Here is a 20386-nt window from a genome sequence, read left to right as displayed (position 1 = left end):
GGACACAGCAGTTTGCCTGGAGGTGGCCGAAAATTTCACCACATCCTCCAGAGCTTTCTCCACTCTCCTCTCTTCTCCCACCCTTTTTCAGCTTGTTTTGCCATGCAGACAAGAAGGCTGGCGCCTAATCTCAAAGCTAGATTTTGGAGAGCAAGCCCACTCCAAACTGAACCAAATACCTGGCCAAGGAGGAGCATCAAGAACATCAGCAGGAAGGGGAGAAACAGCCTGACTCAACACTGCCCCTCCCATAGGGCAGGGAGGACAGCAAGGGGGAGAAACATGCAGCAAGGCTTCGGCTGCCACCATGCAAAGCATATCTCCATTCTCCATCCTTGGAAGGACAACAGAGGGTAGCGGGTTTCTGCATTAAGAGCACCCAAAATACCAAAAAGCAAGCAGCAGCATCTGAGAATCGGGACAGGCTGCTGAGCATTGCCTTCGTTAGACTGAAATTAAGGTTCCCTGGGACCCAGCACTGCCTCCCCGTAAAGGTGCAAGCTTGGGTCTCCATCTCACCCCACTGCCTAATGGGTGGGACAACAGGAGCTTGGCACCTAGAAAAGAGAGGTTAGAAAGCAAACATTTGCTGTAGAAGGTTATGGCAAACTCTACCCATCCTTCTGGAAGGAGGCAGAGCTATAATGCTCATTTCAGAATGGAGAGGCCCCATTGCTGCCACTGGAAGATAGCTTTCCACCTCACCTTTTCCGAGCAGTAAAGTCAGCTTTAATCCTAAACCATCTTCCTTCAGCATCCTTCAGCACTTGAGCAACACCTGACAGAGGGGATAAGGGATATAGTATGTAACCCTATGCAGAAAGCAGGACTCAGAGGGCACTAAACAACGTATTACAGTTAAATCTGGTCACAGTGTTTTGTTTGGGTTTCTAACCCTTCCATTCTGCACTGGGTGAAGCCATTTCAGCCAAAGTAGATACACTCTTAGGCTGGATCCAAAGTTACAAATGTCATTTCAAGGAAAAGATAATGGGGGAAAGAAAGAATTGATATGTGGAGCAGAAAGCAGTAGGAACTGATGCTCAGGGAGATGTGGCTGCTGATGCAATGAGCAGCAGCGCTTTCCCTGCAGCAGTCCTTCCCGGGATATTGCAAAACAGAAGCATGCTAGCATCCAGCCCAGCTCCTAGCCGCTATTAGATGGAACCAGCAATGGAACTATCTCCTTCCCTTGGAGTGATCATTCCTAGGAGCCCTGGTGCTCAGTAGCAGATGAAGCAAAGAACCTGCCAGGTGACCCTGTGGCCTGATGCTAATCAGGAACATCGATGTGCCTGCAACCGCAAAGCCACAAGCAGCCTGTGATGAGGCAGATATCTCACCTCACCTTGCAAGAGCCACGAGTCACCTCCCAGCCATAAACATCCTTCTAATCCTTAAAATCCTCAAGATTAAGCTGGGAAGTTTTGACAAGGATCCACCAAGCGAGGGACTCGATATTCAAATGTATCACCCAAGGAAGCGTCAGATGGGCAGAGGACGTTGTCCTTGGCCAAACACCAAAACTGTGCTTGAAGAAAGGTTAAATCCTACTGGAATGGGTCAGCTTCTTTATGAAGTCTTCTACAAGACCGAAACTACACCCCCATCAGACACAGTTCTTGTTGGAGCAAGTCTGCGACAGACCCAAGCTTTCTCCCACTTCACTCGGTGGGGAAATTCCCAGCTCACCTTCCAACCAGCCCGTAAAGCAGCAGCTTTCCCACAGAATGGAAATTCCACCTTTCGGCCAGAGAAGACCATCCCCTTTTCTGAAAGCATCACAATGTTAATAAAGCAAAGGAAGCAGAAGTAGGTGTTCTGTCCTCGTTTTTCACACGAGAAACTGCATTAAAGCTGAAAAACACTTTCAACACTTTCAAGAGAGCAGTGTCCAATGCTGGTTTATTCCTAGGTCCAAACAAGTAGTTCAGGGCGTGCCACCTTGGCAGGCTAGAATTTATTAAAAGAGAGTGGTTTTTGGTGTCTCCAGAGTTTGCTTTTAAAGGGCTTTTGGGACACGCAGGTGTCAGAGGGGCACGGACACTTCTGGGATCCAATTTGGCATCTATTTTGAACGCCTACGTTTCTGTTGGACCAAATAACCTCAACTCACTAAGGGGACCCAAAAGCAGACCCACCGTATCCAAACACTCAGAGCATCAGGAGTTTCTCTGCGGTCAACCACCAACACCTCTAACCCAACGAGCTCACAAAGCATTCTCCAAACACCCACCCTTAGCAAACTCAGAGCCTTCCTTTATGATTTCCTCAGCTCTTTCATTCTATTAGCAAAAAAAAAAAAAGCCACAATTCCTTTGGCTGGAAACCCAAGAGGGCTGAGCCCAGACTCCATGACCCAGGTGCGTGCTTGCAGCCCTACTCAGCGCTGCGCTCCCTGCCTGCTGCAGCCCAGCTCCTTTGCTTGCTTTCTTCACCATTTAAGGACGAGGAAAGCAGCTGCTCAGGGCCCAGCGAATTACCTGGGAGTGATTTGTTTTTGCTGTGAATGCCTATGCCTTCACCACACAAACAAGCTCCTGAAGAAAGGAGGGTACAGAGAGAGGGAAGAAAAAAAAAAAAAAAGAGAAGCCAACAGGTTGATCTGGATTACATCAACGGTTACACCCTCCTCCGTTTAATGAACATAGGAGAACAGGTGCTTGTAATTTATTAGCCAACCCACGAGCTGAGGAGACAGGAATTAGCTGCCCAAGCTGCTCAGCGTGCCACTGCTCTCCTTCCCTTTGAGGCAGTAACAGCAAGAAAACTTCACCTCATTTTTTTTTTTTTTTTTTTTCTTTTTTTCTTTCTCTACCTCCTTTCTCCTCCCCTTCAGCTGCAGAGCCACGAGCTGAGCATGACTAACCCCTGCAAAGCCTTCAGCAGTGGCTCCCTCTGCTCCTGGGAGGCATCAGGGGGAATGAGCCAAGGCAGAGCAGGCAGCACGTCCCCGGAGAGCCTGGGCCGCTGCAGTCCCAGCAGTGTGAGCAGCCCCAGCTGTGGGGCCCTTCATGGAGATGGTGGGTACCAGAGTTCCTCTTACCTCTCCATTGATGGCAGGCTCTTGCCTCCCGTGCATCTTGACATCGACACCGACTTTCATGCTGTGCGAGAGCAGGAGAAGGAGGACATCAAGCTGCTCAACAACCAGTTTGTGACCCTGATTGAGAAGGTAAGGGGAGCTGCTGTGGGGATGGGGATGCTGGTGGTGGTGGTGGGGAAGTGGATGCAGACACTGCCATGAGGCTCATGAAGGCCTCCAGTGAACCACTGCCAGGCTCCGAATGTGAGACTAATTGCCCAATTAGATATTTCTTCAGTGCTATCTCTTAGCACAAGGGCTACCATCACTTCTAGGTGAAGCTGGGCCACGGCTGTGGTCAGCAGCTCATGCCTCTCCTGTGCTGTGCTGGTCAGCACAGCAGGGACAGGGACCTTCCTGCCTGAGCAGCAGGGATATGGATGGAGCAGGCCTTGGTGTGCAATGGACTTATGGCCATGGGCAGTAACGCTGACTACAGTGGCTGCTCGAATTCCTCCCTGGCTGCAGAGAGACAGCTGGAAATTCATCTTTGTAGCTCCGTGGTGGGCAAGGGATACCCCCCACCCACCTCCCTCCTCTGCGGTTTGCACTACGAGGGGTTGCACGCTCAGCCAAGAAAGTGTCGCTTTCATCTCTTAAAAGAGCCATGAGAAGGCAGAAGATTTTTCTCAAAGGAAAACAACTCATCCAGCAAAGGCAGGTTTCTGCAAAGCCCTGGTGCTCTGTAAACAGATGGTAATCTCCTAGGATTGCTTCACTGCAGTCTACAATACCGGCACTCAATGCCAAGCTACTACAGCTTGGGATTTTATTTTATTTTTTTTCACTACTATTATCTTTAAGTCAATCTCTAAAAGGACCTGACCTCATGCTGGAAAGGAGGGGGTGGGGATCCACCTCTCCCAGTATCCATCCCAACGAAGAGCTGTGCACCCACCACATCTCCACGTGCCAACAGTGTACAGCAATGCCAGGGGCTGACCCTGCACGGAGGAACATAGCAGCCTTTGCAGCTCTGCTTTCCTAAGCGCTGATCTTGGCCTGGATTTGGAGAACAAGTGGTTTGGAAATCACCTGGAGAGTGATGAGTTGCATGTGCTACAGCCCTGGTCCTTCAACCACCCAGAACACGAGGCTGAGGGTTGTGTGTGTGTACTGAGCCCTGCTCAGAAACCAGACCTTGGGTGAGAGGATGGGGGCAGGGGAGATGAGAGAAGCCCACACAGTAACAGAATGTACGTGAGCCTGACCACAGGCACCAGCTTGTTCCACACAGATGGAGATGGAAGAAGTGACAGCCTCTAGATTTCCTGATAAACCCAACCTGGTGACCTGCTGATAAGTGTGCATTACAGGGCCTGATGGACAGAAGATACAAATAAGCCTCCTTAGTTAAGTGGCTTTGACTTCAGCACCTGCAGCTTCTGCAGTTAGCTTTGAAGGCTGCAGCTTCAAGTGGTACATAAGTGGGAAATTTCAGCCACCTGCCTCAGGCTTTCATTCCAGAAGAAAGTTAATGACACTTCCTCGTCGCAGAGAATTTGTCTTTTTAATCAGGAATTCAGATGGTCTGAAGCCTGAGCTGCTAATTCCTCGGATAATTGACAACAATAACTGCAGGAGTTTGCTGTTGAAGGGTTTCCAGCAGGCTGTTCCAGATCTGCTAGTATTGTCTTTTCATCTGATCCAGGTATGTGCAAGTGGGAGACAGTCAACAGCCAAGTGATGGAGTCCCTGCCTGAAGCTCTACCTTCACCCTGAGCAGCTCAGATGCAGAGGTTTCCAAGGTCCAAGCTTTGGTCACTTCTGTGTTTGTTCTTCCAGGAAATGAGGCTCGATTTGAGCGATTCTTCTGCTACAAAGCTCACATTTCATGACTTTACAAAGGATTTCTGCTGAAGCGGGATGCCACGCAAGATGACAGGATGAAAGCAGTTCAGCCTGGTGGGTGGGTATGGTTTGGGAAGAGGGTAAAAACTAAAGATTTAGGTAGAGAAAAAAGAGCAACAAACCATCAGGAGCAAAGTCAGGAACCAAGACTTCATCTGAGGGTCAGGGAGAGACTTGGAACAGCAGCCAATGCAAACGTTGACTATTCTAGCAGCAAATGGGAAAGCTGCCATAAAATGAGAGGCTGTTCTCTACATCCAACCCCACAGTTTGATCCCAGCCCCACTGACCACAGTCCCGCTGTGCAATCCTGAAGATGCCTCAGATGGAGAGAACAAATGGCCCAATTGGTTACTGGTAGCCCCAGTGGCCACTTCCTCATGCCACTGAGCTGCCTGGCCTCACGCATGCGCGCACACACAGCATGATGCTGCTTTTGTGCCAGGACAAAGCAGCCAGTCACCAAACTCCCAACTTGATGTCTATGGACACGTGTTATGCTGTAAGGAAGGAGTAGGTCTCCAACAGCAAGACTTAGAAGACCTTAACACACACACACACTCAACTATAAGCATCTGAGCATTGCTGCTTTGCTTGGCTGCCCTCTGTTCAGATGAGAAGCTGGGAATCCCTTCCATATTTGTGCAGTGCTCAGACCTGAGCACTCTGTCTCACCGATTCACTGCTGTTCTCCTGGCCAAAACTGAAGTCCAAGGAGGAGATCGAGGCCTGATAGCCCTTGTACCCCATTTCTCACTATACAGTGTACTGGTGATGCTGCATCTTCCTCATAGCACAGATGAACTCATATCAGCATTGAATCATCTCCAGGACAGAGTTAAGGCAATTGACAGCTTGGAACTCGCAGCCAAAATGTGTCAGAGGGAGTTTGGTTTCCCTCACAGAGCAATGAGGAGAGGTGATGATTAAATAATTAATTAACATTAGTCAAGAGCTTTGAACGTGAAAACTGTTGAACGCTCAGCATGATTCTTCAGAATGGAGAGCATCAGGAAAGAAGAGTGTCAGATTTGGATAGTGGGTGGATGAGAATGCAACGTATCCTCTCTTAGCAGATAGGCACTCTGAGACCTCACACAGAGCCTCATTATTTCAGTTATTCTGTAGAGCTCCCACAGTTCTCGTCTACACTGCTTTGCAATACAAACCAAGACTGTGATTCATTGCTCAGGCTTCACCATGGTGCAATCCTACAGATTAGAGGGGAGTGATTTGTGCCACTCTGAGGCAGTAAATCAGAATTCAATTCACCCCAGACATCTGGGCATGAGCCATAGTGGGTTTTCAGCCTTTATCTCAATATGTTTGGAGGCAAAGGGGACCAGTGTAGATCAGCTTTTATTTTTTCAGTGACTTAACATGAGATGCTTCTTCATTTTCACATGAATGTGATCTGTTAAGAAATTAAGCAGCATGAAATGCATAAAACCTTTGTAGCCCCTGTATTCATCCTCTGCTCTGGATCTTCAGGGGATTTTTTGCTCTTACCCGGAGATCTCAGCTAAGCTCAGCAACATTTCATTGCTGCAGAGGTCTCCAGACCAGAGGCGTTTTGCTGAGCTGTCAGAATTACTGAGGTCTCTGCAATCTCTTTATCAGGTCCAACGCTTGGAGCAACAGAACAAGATCCTGACGACACGGTGGAACTTCCTGAAGGATCAAGACAATTCCCACTCCGAATCAGACATGAAGGCCATTTACGATCAGTACATGAGCAAAATGAATCAAGAGATGCAGGCACTCAACTATGAGCAGGAAAATCTCGAGTCGGAGTTGACAGAGGTCCTGAGCACCATGGATAACTTCCGAAGCAAGTAGGTGTCCAACGTGGCTCCATGTATGAGGGGGGAATGTTTGCAAGATGCTGGTTAAGCTGTGGGACAAGGAGCAGTGTGGCACTGATTGAAAGCAGTGAGTGCTGTTCCCAGAGAAAAAGAGGATAGCATGTTTGAGAAGCTGGTTTCCTACCCTCTTCCTAACTAGAGATGAAAGTAACCTATAGAAAGTATGGGGGCATCTGAGGTCAGAGCACAGGAAATAATACTACCAGGAATGATAGCCAATAAAACAAAGAATTAGTTATCCTCCATACTGTTATCACAAACCAAAGCTTTCTCCCCAGACCAATCTATGGATTTGGGCCCCTTAGCATTAACAAACTGCCTCTCTTTTCCTCCTCCTCCCCCCAGAAATTAAAGCAAAGTTCTGTTTTCACCAAAAGGTTAAATTCTAACCCAACCCTAACCTAAACCTCTGGACAGAACTTATTGAGGCAGATGATAGTTTGAGAGGACTGGCTGCAGAGGGCTTCTTGCTGCTTTTGTCAACAGCTTTGAGATCCTCAGATAACATCTGAGATGCACCACGGCTCATTTAAGAAAACAATGCTTTCCTTATTATCGGTGTTATTTGCATACCACACAGATGAATCCACAATTAGATACTTTCCCTTCCAGTTACACCCATTTGCCTACACAGGATCTCTGGTACTTTCATGCTGATTTGCAGTGAGGAGGACCCACCTGTGGGCACTGTCAAAACAGAACAACAAAGCTAAGGGCCAACCCCTCTGCTGGCATTGACAGACATCTGAAATAACAGCCCACACCTCTTCCTGATGCATGATGTGATGTGTGAATAATGACAGCACCCTTCTCCAGAGAGCTTAGCCCAAGGATCTCGGTGATCTTTGCAGGCTTTGATTAAACCAGCTGCTCAACACGTCTGCAGATCAGGGGAAAGACTGATACCTCCATAAAGGTATCCAGAAGGACCTTATGGACAGATAGAACAGGGCAGCACTTAAACTTACTCAAGCTGATGGCAGAGCAGGACATGGAATTAGGAGTTTGGTTCCTGACCTAGAAATGATGCACTGCAAATCCCTAAATTCCTTGTGATGAGTGCTCCTGCTTTGAGATGCTGGTTTCACTTAAAGTCCTGGAATCACTGACGCTTGCTCTGCTGACAGACAGCAACCCTGAACTGGGATCAAAGACCTTATAGGGATTGCACCATTTACTCCCTATCCTAAAAGGTTTTAAGACCTCCATACCTCTGTGGAGCTCCTGCTCCTCCTTGCACATCCCCAGGAAGCAATGGCTCTGTACTTACAGAAGACCCTTCTTTGTTTATTCCGTAAGTCAGAAAAACAGGCAGGCTTGTGGAGAGACATCAGATCAGCCAAATCCATCTGCTCTCCCAGTTTGTCCTTCTATTTGTATTCAAATTAACTTACTAATTGCCCACATCTGGCAATTAATATTGTTATTTCTCAACCCGATTTCTTAAGGGCAGAGGTATTTATGCAAACAAGCTGTGTATTTCCCCCTAATATTCAATCACAGAATCACAGAATTGTAGGGGTTGGAAGGGACCTCCAGAGATCTTGGACAGTTTAAGCCTAGCTGGACAGAGGAGCAGAAGAGGCAGAGATGCTATGCTGCTAGAAATCCAGAAATCATAACTGCTTCGAGGAACAGGGCCCACATCCCACCCAGCACACAGGGGATAAAAACACAGCATACAAACACGCACAGTATTATCAGGCAGCAGAAATCCAGGTGGATTTCTGCCACAGCAAAAGCCCACCGTGCTGCCTGCAGCCATTGGTGATCCATGGGGAGAGCACTGCTACTTCTGCTGAGCTTCCCAGGGCAATGCTCCAGCCCCATGCTAACCCACACCAGCTCTGTTGAGTCCTGCAAGTCAAGAAGACTGCCTCTGCCTGGTTGTTTTTTTCTGTGGAGTAAATGGGCTGCTTAATCCATGCAAATTTTGGAGGTTTCCAGCTCCTGCAGAGGTTTGTTTTCCCAGGGGAAATATTTTGGGAAAAGCAAAAGGCAGGAATTCCACTACCAATTTTAAATGGGTATCCACTTGTCCTTGCTGTGGCACCTCCATAGAGCACTGTGCACTCAGTGGCGAGGCAAACAAGCTGCTGCCCAACAGCTCACATGTAAAATCTGCCTGTCAGTATCCTCAGAAAGACTCCAATTTGTCTTTTTTTCCCTCTGTTCAGGGACAGCTTTGCAAAAAACACATAGGAGACTTAGCGAGCTGGGATGCTTCCACTTCTTCCAACCTCCTTTGGTTGCCATTGAGCAGTGCTGCTATCTGTTGTCATGGCTCCAAAGACAGAAGAGGATGGAGAGGGGACAAGGGAGAGGGTTAAAGTCTGACACAGGGTCTCAAATGCTGCTTCTTTAGGAAATCGTGCCAAAACTGAAACATACTCAGGTAGGGGTGACTGCCCAGAGTTTGCTTCAGCTCCCCATGGGCAATTTGCACATGCAAAAATCCATGTGAATGAGAAGGCACAGAGTTTTTGCATGCTGAGCAACTCTGGGATGGGACTGGAGAAATACTGCAGGAAAATACAGAGTTAACAACATTCAGAGGGGCCAGGTCTAAAAGTCAGAGTTTGTGATAATCAGGTTTTCCCCTTGAACGCTGTCAGTCAGCACTCCTCCACCTTCAATCCTTACAGCTGGTTTTCAGCTGCTCCCTACCCCATTTTCTTGCTCTGCAGGAGACACAGTGATGCAGCTCTATGCTGCTGGGCTCAGATCATCCCACCACTGTATCTTTACCCTAAGATAGCCTTGAAGGTACATCCAGAGAGACATGTAGCCTGCCTGAGATTCAGCTCAACTCTGATTTTGTTCCACTGACTCCAGAAGGAGCCCAAGGCGACCAGACGCCCATCTTGAGTGCTGTTAAAGCGACATAGGATGGATTTATACCTTCATGCATGATTGCTTGAGGATTACCTTGAAGGAGATAAATGCTGTGATGTGTTTGTAGAAGGCTCCATCTCCATGTGAGTCACCTCCTGGCTGCCAGGTCCTTCTGGAGCCGTGTGGTGAGCGCGTCGGGCTGGCTTGGCCTGCTCCCCTTTCAGTCAGGAGCGTTGTTTGCTCCACATGGGAGATTATGTCAGCGCCTGGCAATGCGTTGAAGCTGCTTTGGCAGGCTGGGACAGACTGGGATTGGGCTGAGATGCAATGAGGATGAAGGAAGAGTGGCAGGCTGTAATTAAGCTCGGTACATAGTTACTGGCAACACAGCTAACATTCCAGCTATGGAGCAGAAAAACCAGACAGGTAAATCTTGCTAGCTGCCTAGCCTTATAAGAACAGGCAAAGAGAGGGTGAGTTTAACACCATGGGGTACCTAAGGGGAACCTCAGAAGTGCCCAACTGTAGGACCTGTGACACTCAGATCCTTCTGTGCCCTCACTGTCCCCTCTGTGGAGAGAGCAACAGTTCAAGGGAGATGTTTCTGACATTCCAGATCAGCTCCTGAACAGGATGTATCCCTTCTGCCCTGCAAATCTCCTGGCTGCATTCCCAATGCTTGTTCCTCTTAGGTACCCCATGGTGTTAAACTCACCCTCTCTTTGCCTTAGCTAGCAAGATATGCATCACTCCAGTTAGAGCCCCTACGCTCAGCCCCTCTTTCTGGTAAGGAAGCAGCACAGAAGGCTCACTTCTAACTGGAGTGATGCACACCTGACCGCCAAAGAACAGAATCAAGCATAGAATCATACAGTGGTTTGGGTTGGAAGGGACTCTAAGCCTCCCCCAGCCCCACTCCCTGCCCTGGGCTGCTCCCACCCCTCCATCAACTGTCCAGGGCCCCATCCATGGCACTGAGCCCCTTCAGGGGCACCCCCACTTCTCTGGGCAGCACTGCCAGGGCCTTAGCCTCTTTTGAGTAAAGAATTTGCCCCTTATATCCTATCTCATCCTCCCCTCTTTTAGTTTAAAGCTATTCCCACTTTGTCCCATCTCTGTCTGCCCATGGAATGGCTGCCATTCCTAATTTCATTATCATCTCTCTGTTAGGAGATGCCATTTCACCTGATTCCTAAATGTCTCAGCCTTCCCCATACCAATTTGATGACATCTTTAAGTAGCACTCAAAGATTTAATTCCCAGCCTGGAAATGCTCTGAGCACATCTGGGTAAGAGGAGCTGGAGGTGTCACAGAAGAGCAGGGAAGCTAGGGCTTCTCTAAGAGAACCACCTCCTCCATTCTCAGCAGAACCAGCATTCCTATAGTGCACCCTGCACCCATCACACAAAATTCCTGGTATCTGCACAGCCAGTCAACCAACCTGCTGGTCACAGATCTAGCCCAAAAGAGACTCTGTGTCCCAAAGGGCTGGTGTATTCCCTGAACTGTCCTCCTGGCTCTGTTGCCAGCCTTCAGGAAACATGCTTGCCCTTGGACCAAGTCTTTGCTGTCCTAGTCCTTATCAAACCTGTTTCTAAACACCTTCAGGGTTGGTTCCTTTGCTGGATATTAGCACTCCACCCTGTCCCATCTGGCTTTTGTTACCTTTTGCTCTGCAGGCAATGTTTTCAATGAAATGCTTTATCACAACCTCTGTTCCTCCATAAATTGTGCTTACATTTAAGATAGGCCATGATGCAGTCTGTTTTCTTGGTTTGTTTTCTTGATTTTACATATTCCAAAGCTTCCTCCTTTGAGAAGCTTTTCGGACATTGGAAACTAAATGCTGAGGATATCTGAAAGAGAAAAAAAGAGTTGGGGTGAGAACCTGGGCTTCACAGAGAACAATTCACCATACCTCAATTCACAGTGCCTGCTCTCTCTCTGGTGACTGTGAGGTATCCTGAGGTTGCTTAGCCCTCAAATTAAATTTGTGTTAAAGCTACCTGCTCTGTACTCTGGGGTTTTTCAGGCTGAAGGTGCTAATGGTGTTAGCTGGCATGTGGGAGCTTGTTGCCCTCTCTCCTGTCCAGACGTTCACATCTAAGATATCTCGCACCTTCTGAAGGAAATAGGATGAGATGGTAAAAGCAGAAAGCCTATATGCCAATGCTTTTTTGGGGGCCAACGAGACAATCTGAAGCATCTGACCGGCTTGTGCAATTTCTGTCTGCTTTTTTCCCTCTTCTCTTTAGATATGAGGATGAGATTCGCCTCTGCAGCGGCATGGAATACACCTTCATGGAGCTCAAGAAGGTGAGTGACAAGAGGAGCTTTGCATCTGTATGGTCTGTACACCAGCCCTGCAGTCACAGAACAGCCTGAGAGAGGCAGCGTGGTCCAGGATCAGTCAGGAGAGTCCAGAGCTGCCCAGAAGCACGAGAGCCCTCAAACCACAGAGGTTTTGTAGGGCAGTAAGGCCTTGAGGAAGACAGCAGCGTGGTAAACAAGGTCACCATTTCAACAGGGAGAGTATAAGGGAATCCGGGCCACTTGTGGTTACAGAAAAGCCCCACGGCTCATGGCAGGAGCATAGGGGTCAGGCAGAGCCACACTGCACCTCAGAACCCTGCAAGGCAATCCTCTCCTTCTCTTTTGTGCACTCTCTCTGAATGACAGCACGGGTTGGGAAAGGCTGGAAATTGATAAATGTGTTTGCTTTTGTTTCCACAAAACATTGCGCAGCCACACCCTGCACAAACATCCCGTCCCAGGAGGAGCTGCATTTGAATATCAGCTCAAATGGAAGGCTTTGTGCACGGTCGTTATATTAAAAAAAATAATAATAATCCAAGGTGTAGGAATGCAGGATATTATTAGGCAGAGGAAATGTTCTCCACAAATGATCATTATGGCTAATTGCATGTTTTCCCTGACGCAGCCACCAGCCAGTAGGGGCAGTTCTGGTGACTTCTGTGGACAGCATCAGTTTTCAATAACCCTTGCTTTCTGTGGTGAACAAAAGATGAGTGGGTATGGACCAGCCCTGCCTGTTTCCTTCTCCACCCTTCCATTGCAGACTTGCACCTAAGCTCTCACCTAAGGGGAAAAAGAAGAAAGAAAAAAAGAAGAAAAAGCAAAAACAAGCAGTGAAACAAAGAGTGCAGAGCTGAAATCACACAGGAGCTTCTGTGCTCATAGAGCAGCTCCATGTGTGCCAGGCACAACACAGCAGGCAGAACGTTGCTGAAGATGATGGGGCAGCCGCAAGGACTTCTCCAGTTATTCATTCATACACTCAAGCTGTTTGTTAATACATCTTTTGCAGGATTTAGATGCCAGTACCTTGCATAGAACGGAGCTGGAGGTGAAACTCAGCGGGCTCCAAGAGCTGATGGACCTGAAGAAAACCATCTATGAGCAGGTAGGAATGCAGCTGGGAGGCTGGCCTTGGCACACAGGCAAGGCCAAACAAAAAAAAAAAAAAAGGCTTTTTTTCTTGCAGATAGCTCCAATACAGAGAGGGCTTTGTTCCCAATTTGCACCAAACTGAGATTACTTCACCAAGGGCAGGAAGGATACTGCATCTAAATAAGCCCACAGGGTGCAGCATGCCTGCATCTCCTCAAACACAGCGATGTGATTTCAGCCACTTACTCAGAGCCTGTAAAATGCTACCAAGCAGGCTTGGCAGTGTTTGGGGAATACTAATGGTTTGTCAGAATTCTACCAATACAAACAATTAGAATGCTTGGCAGAGGAGTGCTACTGCCTTTTGTGGGGAAACTGAGGCAGGGAGCAGCAGAATGACCTGCCCACTAACAGAACTGTGCTAGAACACCTCCAAGCACGAGGCCTGGATTTCTCTAAAATGATCACTCCTGGTGCAAAGCAGTTTTCAGGAGCAGTGGGATATCAGATCCTACACAGAATACCAGGATGCTTCCATCTTCCAGGTCTGATTTCTTCTAGGTCCAATATTGCTGTTCTTAGCAGCAGCCTGCACTATTTCTAAACACATCCTCCATGGAAAGAAATCACCTCCCACCTCTCCTTTCCTCCCCTCCAAAGCTGATTTTCACATCAGTCATTTCCTCACCTGCATCAATTGCTTTGACTGCCATCAATGCATGGGCACGCATATCCAGCAGAGGGGCGAATGCAGGGGGAAGTGTGGGACAGATTTGCTCACAGCATGTCAGTATGAATCAGAAAAGCACCCCAGCTTCAGTCCTCTTTATCTTTTTTCCCCCTTTTCTTTTTAGCAACACACGTGAGTTTTCTCATATAGCTACTGCCATGCTCAAACATTAACAAGGAAGCACAAGGATTTAATAACAGCTAGGAAAAAGTGCACTGATAATCCAATTCTCTGTAAAATCAGTGGGGTACCTTTTCCTCATGAATCACCACATCAGGGTGCTCTTTGTCTCCCAGTCAGGGGAAGGGAAGGCAAACAAGGCATACAGGTGTTTCTCTAAGAGATTAGAAGCAGCAGTACAAAAGGGAAGAACAAAAAACACTGAGATGAAAGCAAAGATGGGGAGAGGTGTATGCTGCTCCCATTCACACTGGTGCAAATCAGAAGAAACTGCAGTGAAACTGATAGGGGTGAACCTTTGCTGGAGCAGTCTGAGGCTGGGGGAGCTGCCAAGTGAACGTGTACAGTACCTGCTTGGTGCAAGGCATCAGGTCCTGTCTTGTCAGGATACAAACTACCCAGCAGTGCAGTTTACGGGCACAGATGAAGGGTCTTTTTTAGGTTCACTGCATTCATCATTGTCTGACTCCTTTTGTGACCGAGTCAGCTATCAAGAGTAAATACTCGAGTCAGTGATAGCACAGCTTGTGCATGCCTGTTTGTCACCCCCCAGGGCTGGTTTGAGTTTCTCCAGCATACAGAAGCAGCTCTGCCCACTATGGATGTGTTCAGAGAAGGGTCTTCATTCTCCCTTATCTTCCTAGACACAAAGCAGACTGTAACAACAGAAGTGGCAGTATCTGCCTCCGTAGATACTGAAGCAGAGCTGAGTAAAGGCATCTTTCTGGAAGCACTAGGAGCAGAACCACTAACAACACCCTATTTCTTGCCCTGCACAGATATGCTCACCATCTGAACAGCAATAGATACTGAAGCATCACCTGCAATTAACCTGCTTTTGATGAAGTGCAAATACAACATTTTGTTGGACAAGTAACATATGTTACCCAAAGGTCCTAAATCCATATCATAGCCTGAGCCTGAATTTAAGGGGAAAAAAATACCAGATTCAGAATTTAAGAGAATAAAAACCTACAAAGTCTCCCCATCCACACACCGCATATCAGGAAGACACTTTGCCTGGCTCAGAACATCAGATCTGCCAGAGTTCAGCTCTCTTGTGGCAAGTAGCTTTGTTCAACACTTGATACCTCTATTCTCTGCTATTCAGGAACTTGAGGAGCTGCTGACAGAAATTAAGGACATTTCTGTTGTACTGGGAATTGACAACACATGCAAGCTTGACCTGAGCAGGATTGTGGAAGAAGTGAGGTCTCAGTACGAAGCCCTGGCTCTTCGGAGCTGGGAGGAGGCTGAAGCACTTACCAGGAGGAAGGTATGTCCCTTATCTGATTGGTATGGGGAGAGGAAGGAGAGAAGAGGGAAAAAGAAACTACAAGACTCAGCAAGATGTGGAGAGACACCACACCTGGGAATGGAAGGAGGGACAGGGTGCTAACCTAGATCAATCCCTTCTAACTCATGTGTGTAAATCAGGAGTTTCACAGCCTGAGGCTCTCCACACTGCCAACTGAGGAAGGCAAGATCATTGTCTAGTGGTAACTTGGCCCACTTAGGATGCAAATGTTTTTTCTCTGGTACCTCCTCCAAACAGAGCAAGAATGTGGTGAACACCAATGGACAGTGTGTTCCTACAATACTAGAAGACACTATAAGAACGAGTCCTAAATCCTTCCACATACCAGCTATTTCTTCCCCTGTTTAGGCATTTCTCCCCAGGGGCAGTGGGAAACTTACTAGATTCCTTTGCTACAGCAAAGGAGCAAGAGATAACACGTGCTTTCATCTTCCCCGCAGCTGAAAGAAGGGAACACCCAGTCAGCCACCTATGGGGGTCACCTCCTTGACAGCCGACGGGAGATTGCAGACCTGAACATCCAAATCCAGAAGCTGAGGTCCTGCATCGTGTCCCAAAAAAGCCAGGTGTGTCCTGGGGTGAGTGACAAAGCTCTGACAGGCAGATCTGAAACTACAACACACCTAATGCTTCTGTTGCTTTCTCTCCTTCTGTAACACCAGTGCTTGTACTTAGAGGAGAACATCAAAGAAGCAGGAGAGCATGGTGAGACGGCCCTCAAGGATGCCAAAGCCAAACTGGTCAAGCTAGAAGAAGCCCTACAGAAGAGCAAGGAGGATATGGCTCACCTGGTGAAAGAGTATCAGGAGCTGATGAACATCAAGCTGGCCCTGGATTTGGAGATCCTCACTTACAGGAAGCTGGTGGAAGGAGAGGAAAGCAGGTGAGGTGGGCTTCTCTGCGCCGGAGCAGTGGGAGGGATGCACCAAACACCTAGGGAGAAAGCAGACACCCCATGCTTTGAGTCTGCTGTTGAAGGATTGATTAAAGAAAGAGCAAATCCCAGAAGTGCCCATACAGCTCAGCCCTGTCTTTTGCTCTGAACTTTTCCTTAAACCCTTCAGACTGAAAAGCACCAGCGCTTCTCTAACACTGCTTTGCCCAGATGCTGTTGAGTCAGCCTTCCCAACCCAACCATGCTTTTAACTCTGCCCATGCAGCCCAGCTCTCATGAGCCAAACTCCAGCCCTCCACACCTTTCTGGAACTGCAGGTGTTAACACACATCTTCACATTCTCTCCTTATGTTCACAGCATGGAGTCACCAATACCCACAGTCATCAGCACCGTCCACTCCAGACCAAAGCACTGTAAGTGGTTTTATTCACACAGAATGGTGAAATGAAGCATAAATAAAACATTTCTAAGCTCATCCCCTCTTATCTTCCCTCACCCAGCAGTTTCTGCCAGCACCTTAAGGAACTCCAAGCTGTTTGCCAGGGGAAAAGGCAGCGCCAATGGTGAGATGAAGCTGAACGGAGGCTGCACAAAATCTCTGCTCTCCAGAAGCCACAGTGACAACCTGGCAGCACCTGAAGATGATCCCTACACCTGCAGTGCCCGGTCAAAGCTCAGCTCCCTGCTCACTCAAGAATGCTCCTAGAAGAAACGGAGCCCCACAGCACAAACCAGACCCAATGGCACCTGGAGGCAAATGAGGCCAGAGCACTTTTTCCCGAACTCAAGCCAATGTCCAAGGGCTGAAGGATGGGAATCCACTCCATGCTGTCCCTTTTATCTTCACAGCATCCCAGTTAACATCTCTGTTACTAGTTACAGGCAGAAATCATCCCAGGATTTTAGAACCTCTCCTGTATGAAACCATACTGACATCTTCTTCCTCTCTAGGTCTGTTTCCAGAGAGGACCTGCGTTCATAACCGTTGAGATCTATCTATAGAAGTTTGCCAGGAGGGGAAAGTATTATTACACAAGCTCTTAACACAGTAGCCATCAGCCCAGCCTCTTTACCAGTATTACAAAACCATTCTTTTTGATCTGTCTCTGTTCTGTACATGTCCAAGAGGTGCTCACTGATGTGGCTTTCAATGGAAGGCAGCTCCAAGTCTTCCAAGCAGAGCTGGGGGAGATGGGGGCAATCAACCTGAGCCAGGTGAATTTGTGACATCTGTATTTGCACGTCTGCTGACAAACATGCTGGCTCTATTTGGGAATCCTTGCCTACTTCAGAGCGTTTAGCCAATTTAACTGCCTTTTGGGTGGCCCCTCATTCTTTCCCATGCCACTAAAGCTAAAACTCCTTCAGCTTTTATTTTGATAAGCCACCTCTTTCTAAGAGAGAGCATCTCTGCCTGTTGCCCCTAAAGGCACTCCAGACTTCACATGTAATGGTGCTAGGTCCTAGAAATGGGATGGTCTCTGGTTCCCATCTAACTAAAACAAGCAGGACTTGTCTTTGTATTTATTGCACTTCTGTAGTGGCTTTCATCTTACCTGGCTGACTCCAGCTCATGCACACCAGCTATGCTGCACCAAAGCTTCTGGGGCCAACTCTATAGCTGCAGTCCTGGCCTCAGTACAGGCACTGCTGTGTCCCTCTTATACACTGACACAGGCAGAGCCCTGCAGTATTTTCCTTCATGAGGCCAGGCTCTGACCTCAATCACTGCCAAGTAGCCCCACCTGAGTTCACAGGAGCTGCTATCAGTCTCATGGTGCATCTCCATTGAGTGCATCGCAGCGTTTCCATGTTTCTGTAGGGTAGACAATGACTGTAGCATCTACATAACCAGCACACCTGCTCTCCAGAGTTATAATAAAGTACTGAGTGACACGTGGACAGCTTGCATTCGTGGTTTTCTCTGCATTTCCTACCATAACCCACCTGAAATGGCAATTCCTTCCTCAGCTGCCAGGGTTGAGAACTCTGGTTAATGCCTCACAGCCACACAAAGCTGAAATCGCTTCCCAGACACTTTGCTTGGTCCAGATCCTCAGGGAGACGAGCATGGGGCTGGAATGGCAAATATGAAGCCACAGTTTTGGGGAGCTCCCCACTGGGCACAGAGCATTTTCAGGAGATGATGCGTTTCTGCAAGGGGCACCAAGCTGCTCCTCCAACCCTGCTCTGAGCTTCTCCTTGCTCAGTTCCCCCTGCAACTCTGCAAAGAACCTTTGCACAGCTGGGGCCAAGTTCTACACCAGGGAACCACACTTCCATGCAGCCCCTCACTTCAGAGGTGCTCTTTCAGAGCACAGTGGTTTTCTGCTGCTCCTTGCTCAAGAACATACACAGCTGAGGGGGATGAGGCCCCGGCACTGCTGCTCAGAGAAGCTGAGGGATGCCTCATCCCTGGAGGTGCTCAAGGCCATGGATGGGGACCTGAGCAGCTGGTAGAGGGGAAAGTCATGCCAGCAGCAAGATTGGAACTGCATGATCTTTAAGGTCCCCAGGCATTCTATGATTCTATGGCTCACATGGGATATCCACAACACACAAGCCCCCAGAGGAGCGAGAAGACCTGAGATGGACAACATCTCTGCTCTGCCCTTTGCTGCCTAACAAAAAGAACTGCTCTGCTTCCAGGGTCAGCCTATCAGAGGAAGGGAGGATGCTCCAGACTAACAGCTAAAGCTCCCAGTTGTTACACCAGCTGATGGCACAGGCAAGGGCTCTTAATTTCTCAGGCTGGTAGTGGTGGGGAGAGGGGAAAGCCATGGTAGGGTGAGCTTGCCAGCTCAGGAGGAGATGGAACTTGAGCACAGAGCTTCCCCTGGAGGCAGAACCCAGCACAGACCAGGAGAAGGAACAATGCTGGGTTTGTGCAAGAGCGTGCGACAGCAAAGCTGCACAGAGCCCAGGAGAGGAATGAAAGAGAGCTCTGAGCAGCCTAGGGCTGTGGGAAGGCAGGGTGGGGTTGAGGCACGGGGAGCACGGCTGGAAGGAGACAGAGCTGGTGTTGTTCAGGGTGAAACCTGAGCAGAAGGGAGCTCAGCACTCTCAATGCAGGAGAACTGGAGGGTGGGGTGTTTGGGACCGTGCTCATAGCAAGGCTGGGGAGGGCAGGAGCTCAGCAGCAGCTCAGTCGTGTACAGGGAGTGTTTGTAGCTGCTTTCTCTCCTTTTCATGTTTCTGGGTCGTGGATTTTTTGTTTGTTTGTTTGTTTTTTTGCTGTTTCTGAGCTCTCCACTGTCCAGGAGATTGAGAAAGAACCCTATGGCCAGAGCATCAGGCTAAAAGCAGGACTACTTGAGTAGGAAAGGGGCAGCTGTTAGGACAGCCCCAGCTTACCATCTCACAGTCTCACTTACTTCACTGCTGTGTGCCTCAGTTTCCCCCTGACAATGGGAAAAGTATCAAGCTACCAAGCACTGAGGCAACGATTCTAAGCAGCAGGATAATTCCTGTACTCCACTGACAGGACCTGAGCTATGCCCAAGATGGCTCCATACCTTTGGGACACCCCTATCTGTGCATCTACCAGTCCTACTCCTCCACCATACTATCCCTTAAGTGCTGATTTTATCTAAAGGACCAGTCCCTTCCTTAGGGCTAATTCCTGTTACAGCAGAGAAATGGCCTGCACCCCAAAAGCAGCTGTTAAATTCCATGGGGAAGTTCTGATAGCTTTTTTTTCCCAGTGAAGGACAATACAACTCTTAAATACTGCAGGAATACAGGGCAGTACCATCAACTCAGGATCTCACAATTCCCTTTGGGGTGGCAGCAGACAGCCCTAAAAGGGGAATAAAGCTGAGCTAGCACAGCAGTCAGTGCTGTGGCCACCAGATTTAGCTGCTGCTGAAAAAAAGGCAAGCTCAACCTCATTAGTTGGCCAGCTGTATGCACAATCCAAAGCACAGCTGATCCAGGTAAAGCCACATCACTTCAACAGCAAGAGGTTTCCCAAAGATGATCTCAAACTCTCTCTGGGGCCAAAGATCGAAGTGCCTACTCCAGCACAAGGGAAGGAGACATCAGATGTCCAGGACATGGCCCAGTTGTGAGACAAAGCCCAGGGGAAAAACCCAGGGATTGATAAAGCCGTGTGCTGAAAGCAGGAGCAGAGCCAGTGCTGGTGGTGCAGACTCCGGCAGGGAGGATCAGCAGGCAAATATCTGCATCTGCACAACAGCAATTGGGACAGAGTC

The 20386-nt window shown here is 48.5% G+C and overlaps 2 protein-coding genes across 5 annotated transcripts in view; one reads left to right on the top strand and one right to left on the bottom strand.

Annotated features, from left to right (window-relative positions):
- Nucleotides 1–13811, bottom strand: part of LOC125685446 (keratin, type II cytoskeletal cochleal) — a 34122-nt gene extending 20311 nt beyond the window's left edge. The window contains exons 1-2 of one of the 3 annotated variants that reach the window (XM_048928497.1): nt 13737–13811; nt 11376–11493 (exon numbers count right to left, since the gene is read on the bottom strand). The gene's annotated coding sequence lies outside the window, so the exon portion shown is untranslated. Of the gene's footprint in view, nt 1–9729; nt 9838–11375; nt 11494–12982; nt 13057–13736 lie in introns of those variants that run through there. The other 2 variants (XM_048928498.1, XM_048928499.1) reach the window with 2 other exon arrangements.
- Nucleotides 2507–18088, top strand: LOC125685447 (keratin, type II cytoskeletal 80-like). 2 transcript variants are annotated; one of them, XM_048928501.1, is made up of 9 exons: nt 2507–3175; nt 6557–6771; nt 11893–11953; nt 12966–13061; nt 15070–15234; nt 15717–15842; nt 15939–16159; nt 16530–16585; nt 16676–18088. In XM_048928501.1, the coding sequence occupies exons 1-9, from the start codon at nt 2861–2863 to the stop codon at nt 16876–16878; spliced, it is 1458 nt and encodes a 485-aa protein (XP_048784458.1). In that variant the 5' UTR covers nt 2507–2860; the 3' UTR covers nt 16879–18088. The 2 variants fall into 2 exon arrangements, with proteins under 2 accessions (XP_048784458.1, XP_048784457.1); XM_048928500.1 differs by having other exon boundaries at nt 16673–18088.
- Nucleotides 18089–20386: the final 2298 nt, after the last annotated feature.

This window comes from Lagopus muta, chromosome 28 (assembly GCF_023343835.1).
Source record: "Lagopus muta isolate bLagMut1 chromosome 28, bLagMut1 primary, whole genome shotgun sequence".
Lineage (NCBI taxonomy): Eukaryota > Metazoa > Chordata > Aves > Galliformes > Phasianidae > Lagopus > Lagopus muta.
Note: the sequence above shows the minus strand (reverse complement) of the source record. Positions and strands in the feature narration are given on the sequence as shown.

Excerpts from the sequence above, each read along its gene's own strand:
- LOC125685447 (XM_048928500.1), top strand. The coding sequence starts at position 2,861 with ATGACTAACCCCTGCAAAGCCTTCAGCAGTGGCTCCCTCTGCTCCTGG. Across the intron at positions 11,954-12,965 it reads CCTTCATGGAGCTCAAGAAG|GATTTAGATGCCAGTACCTT; the intron begins GTGAGTGACAAG and ends CATCTTTTGCAG. Across the intron at positions 16,586-16,672 it reads CCACTCCAGACCAAAGCACT|CAGTTTCTGCCAGCACCTTA; the intron begins GTAAGTGGTTTT and ends TCCCTCACCCAG.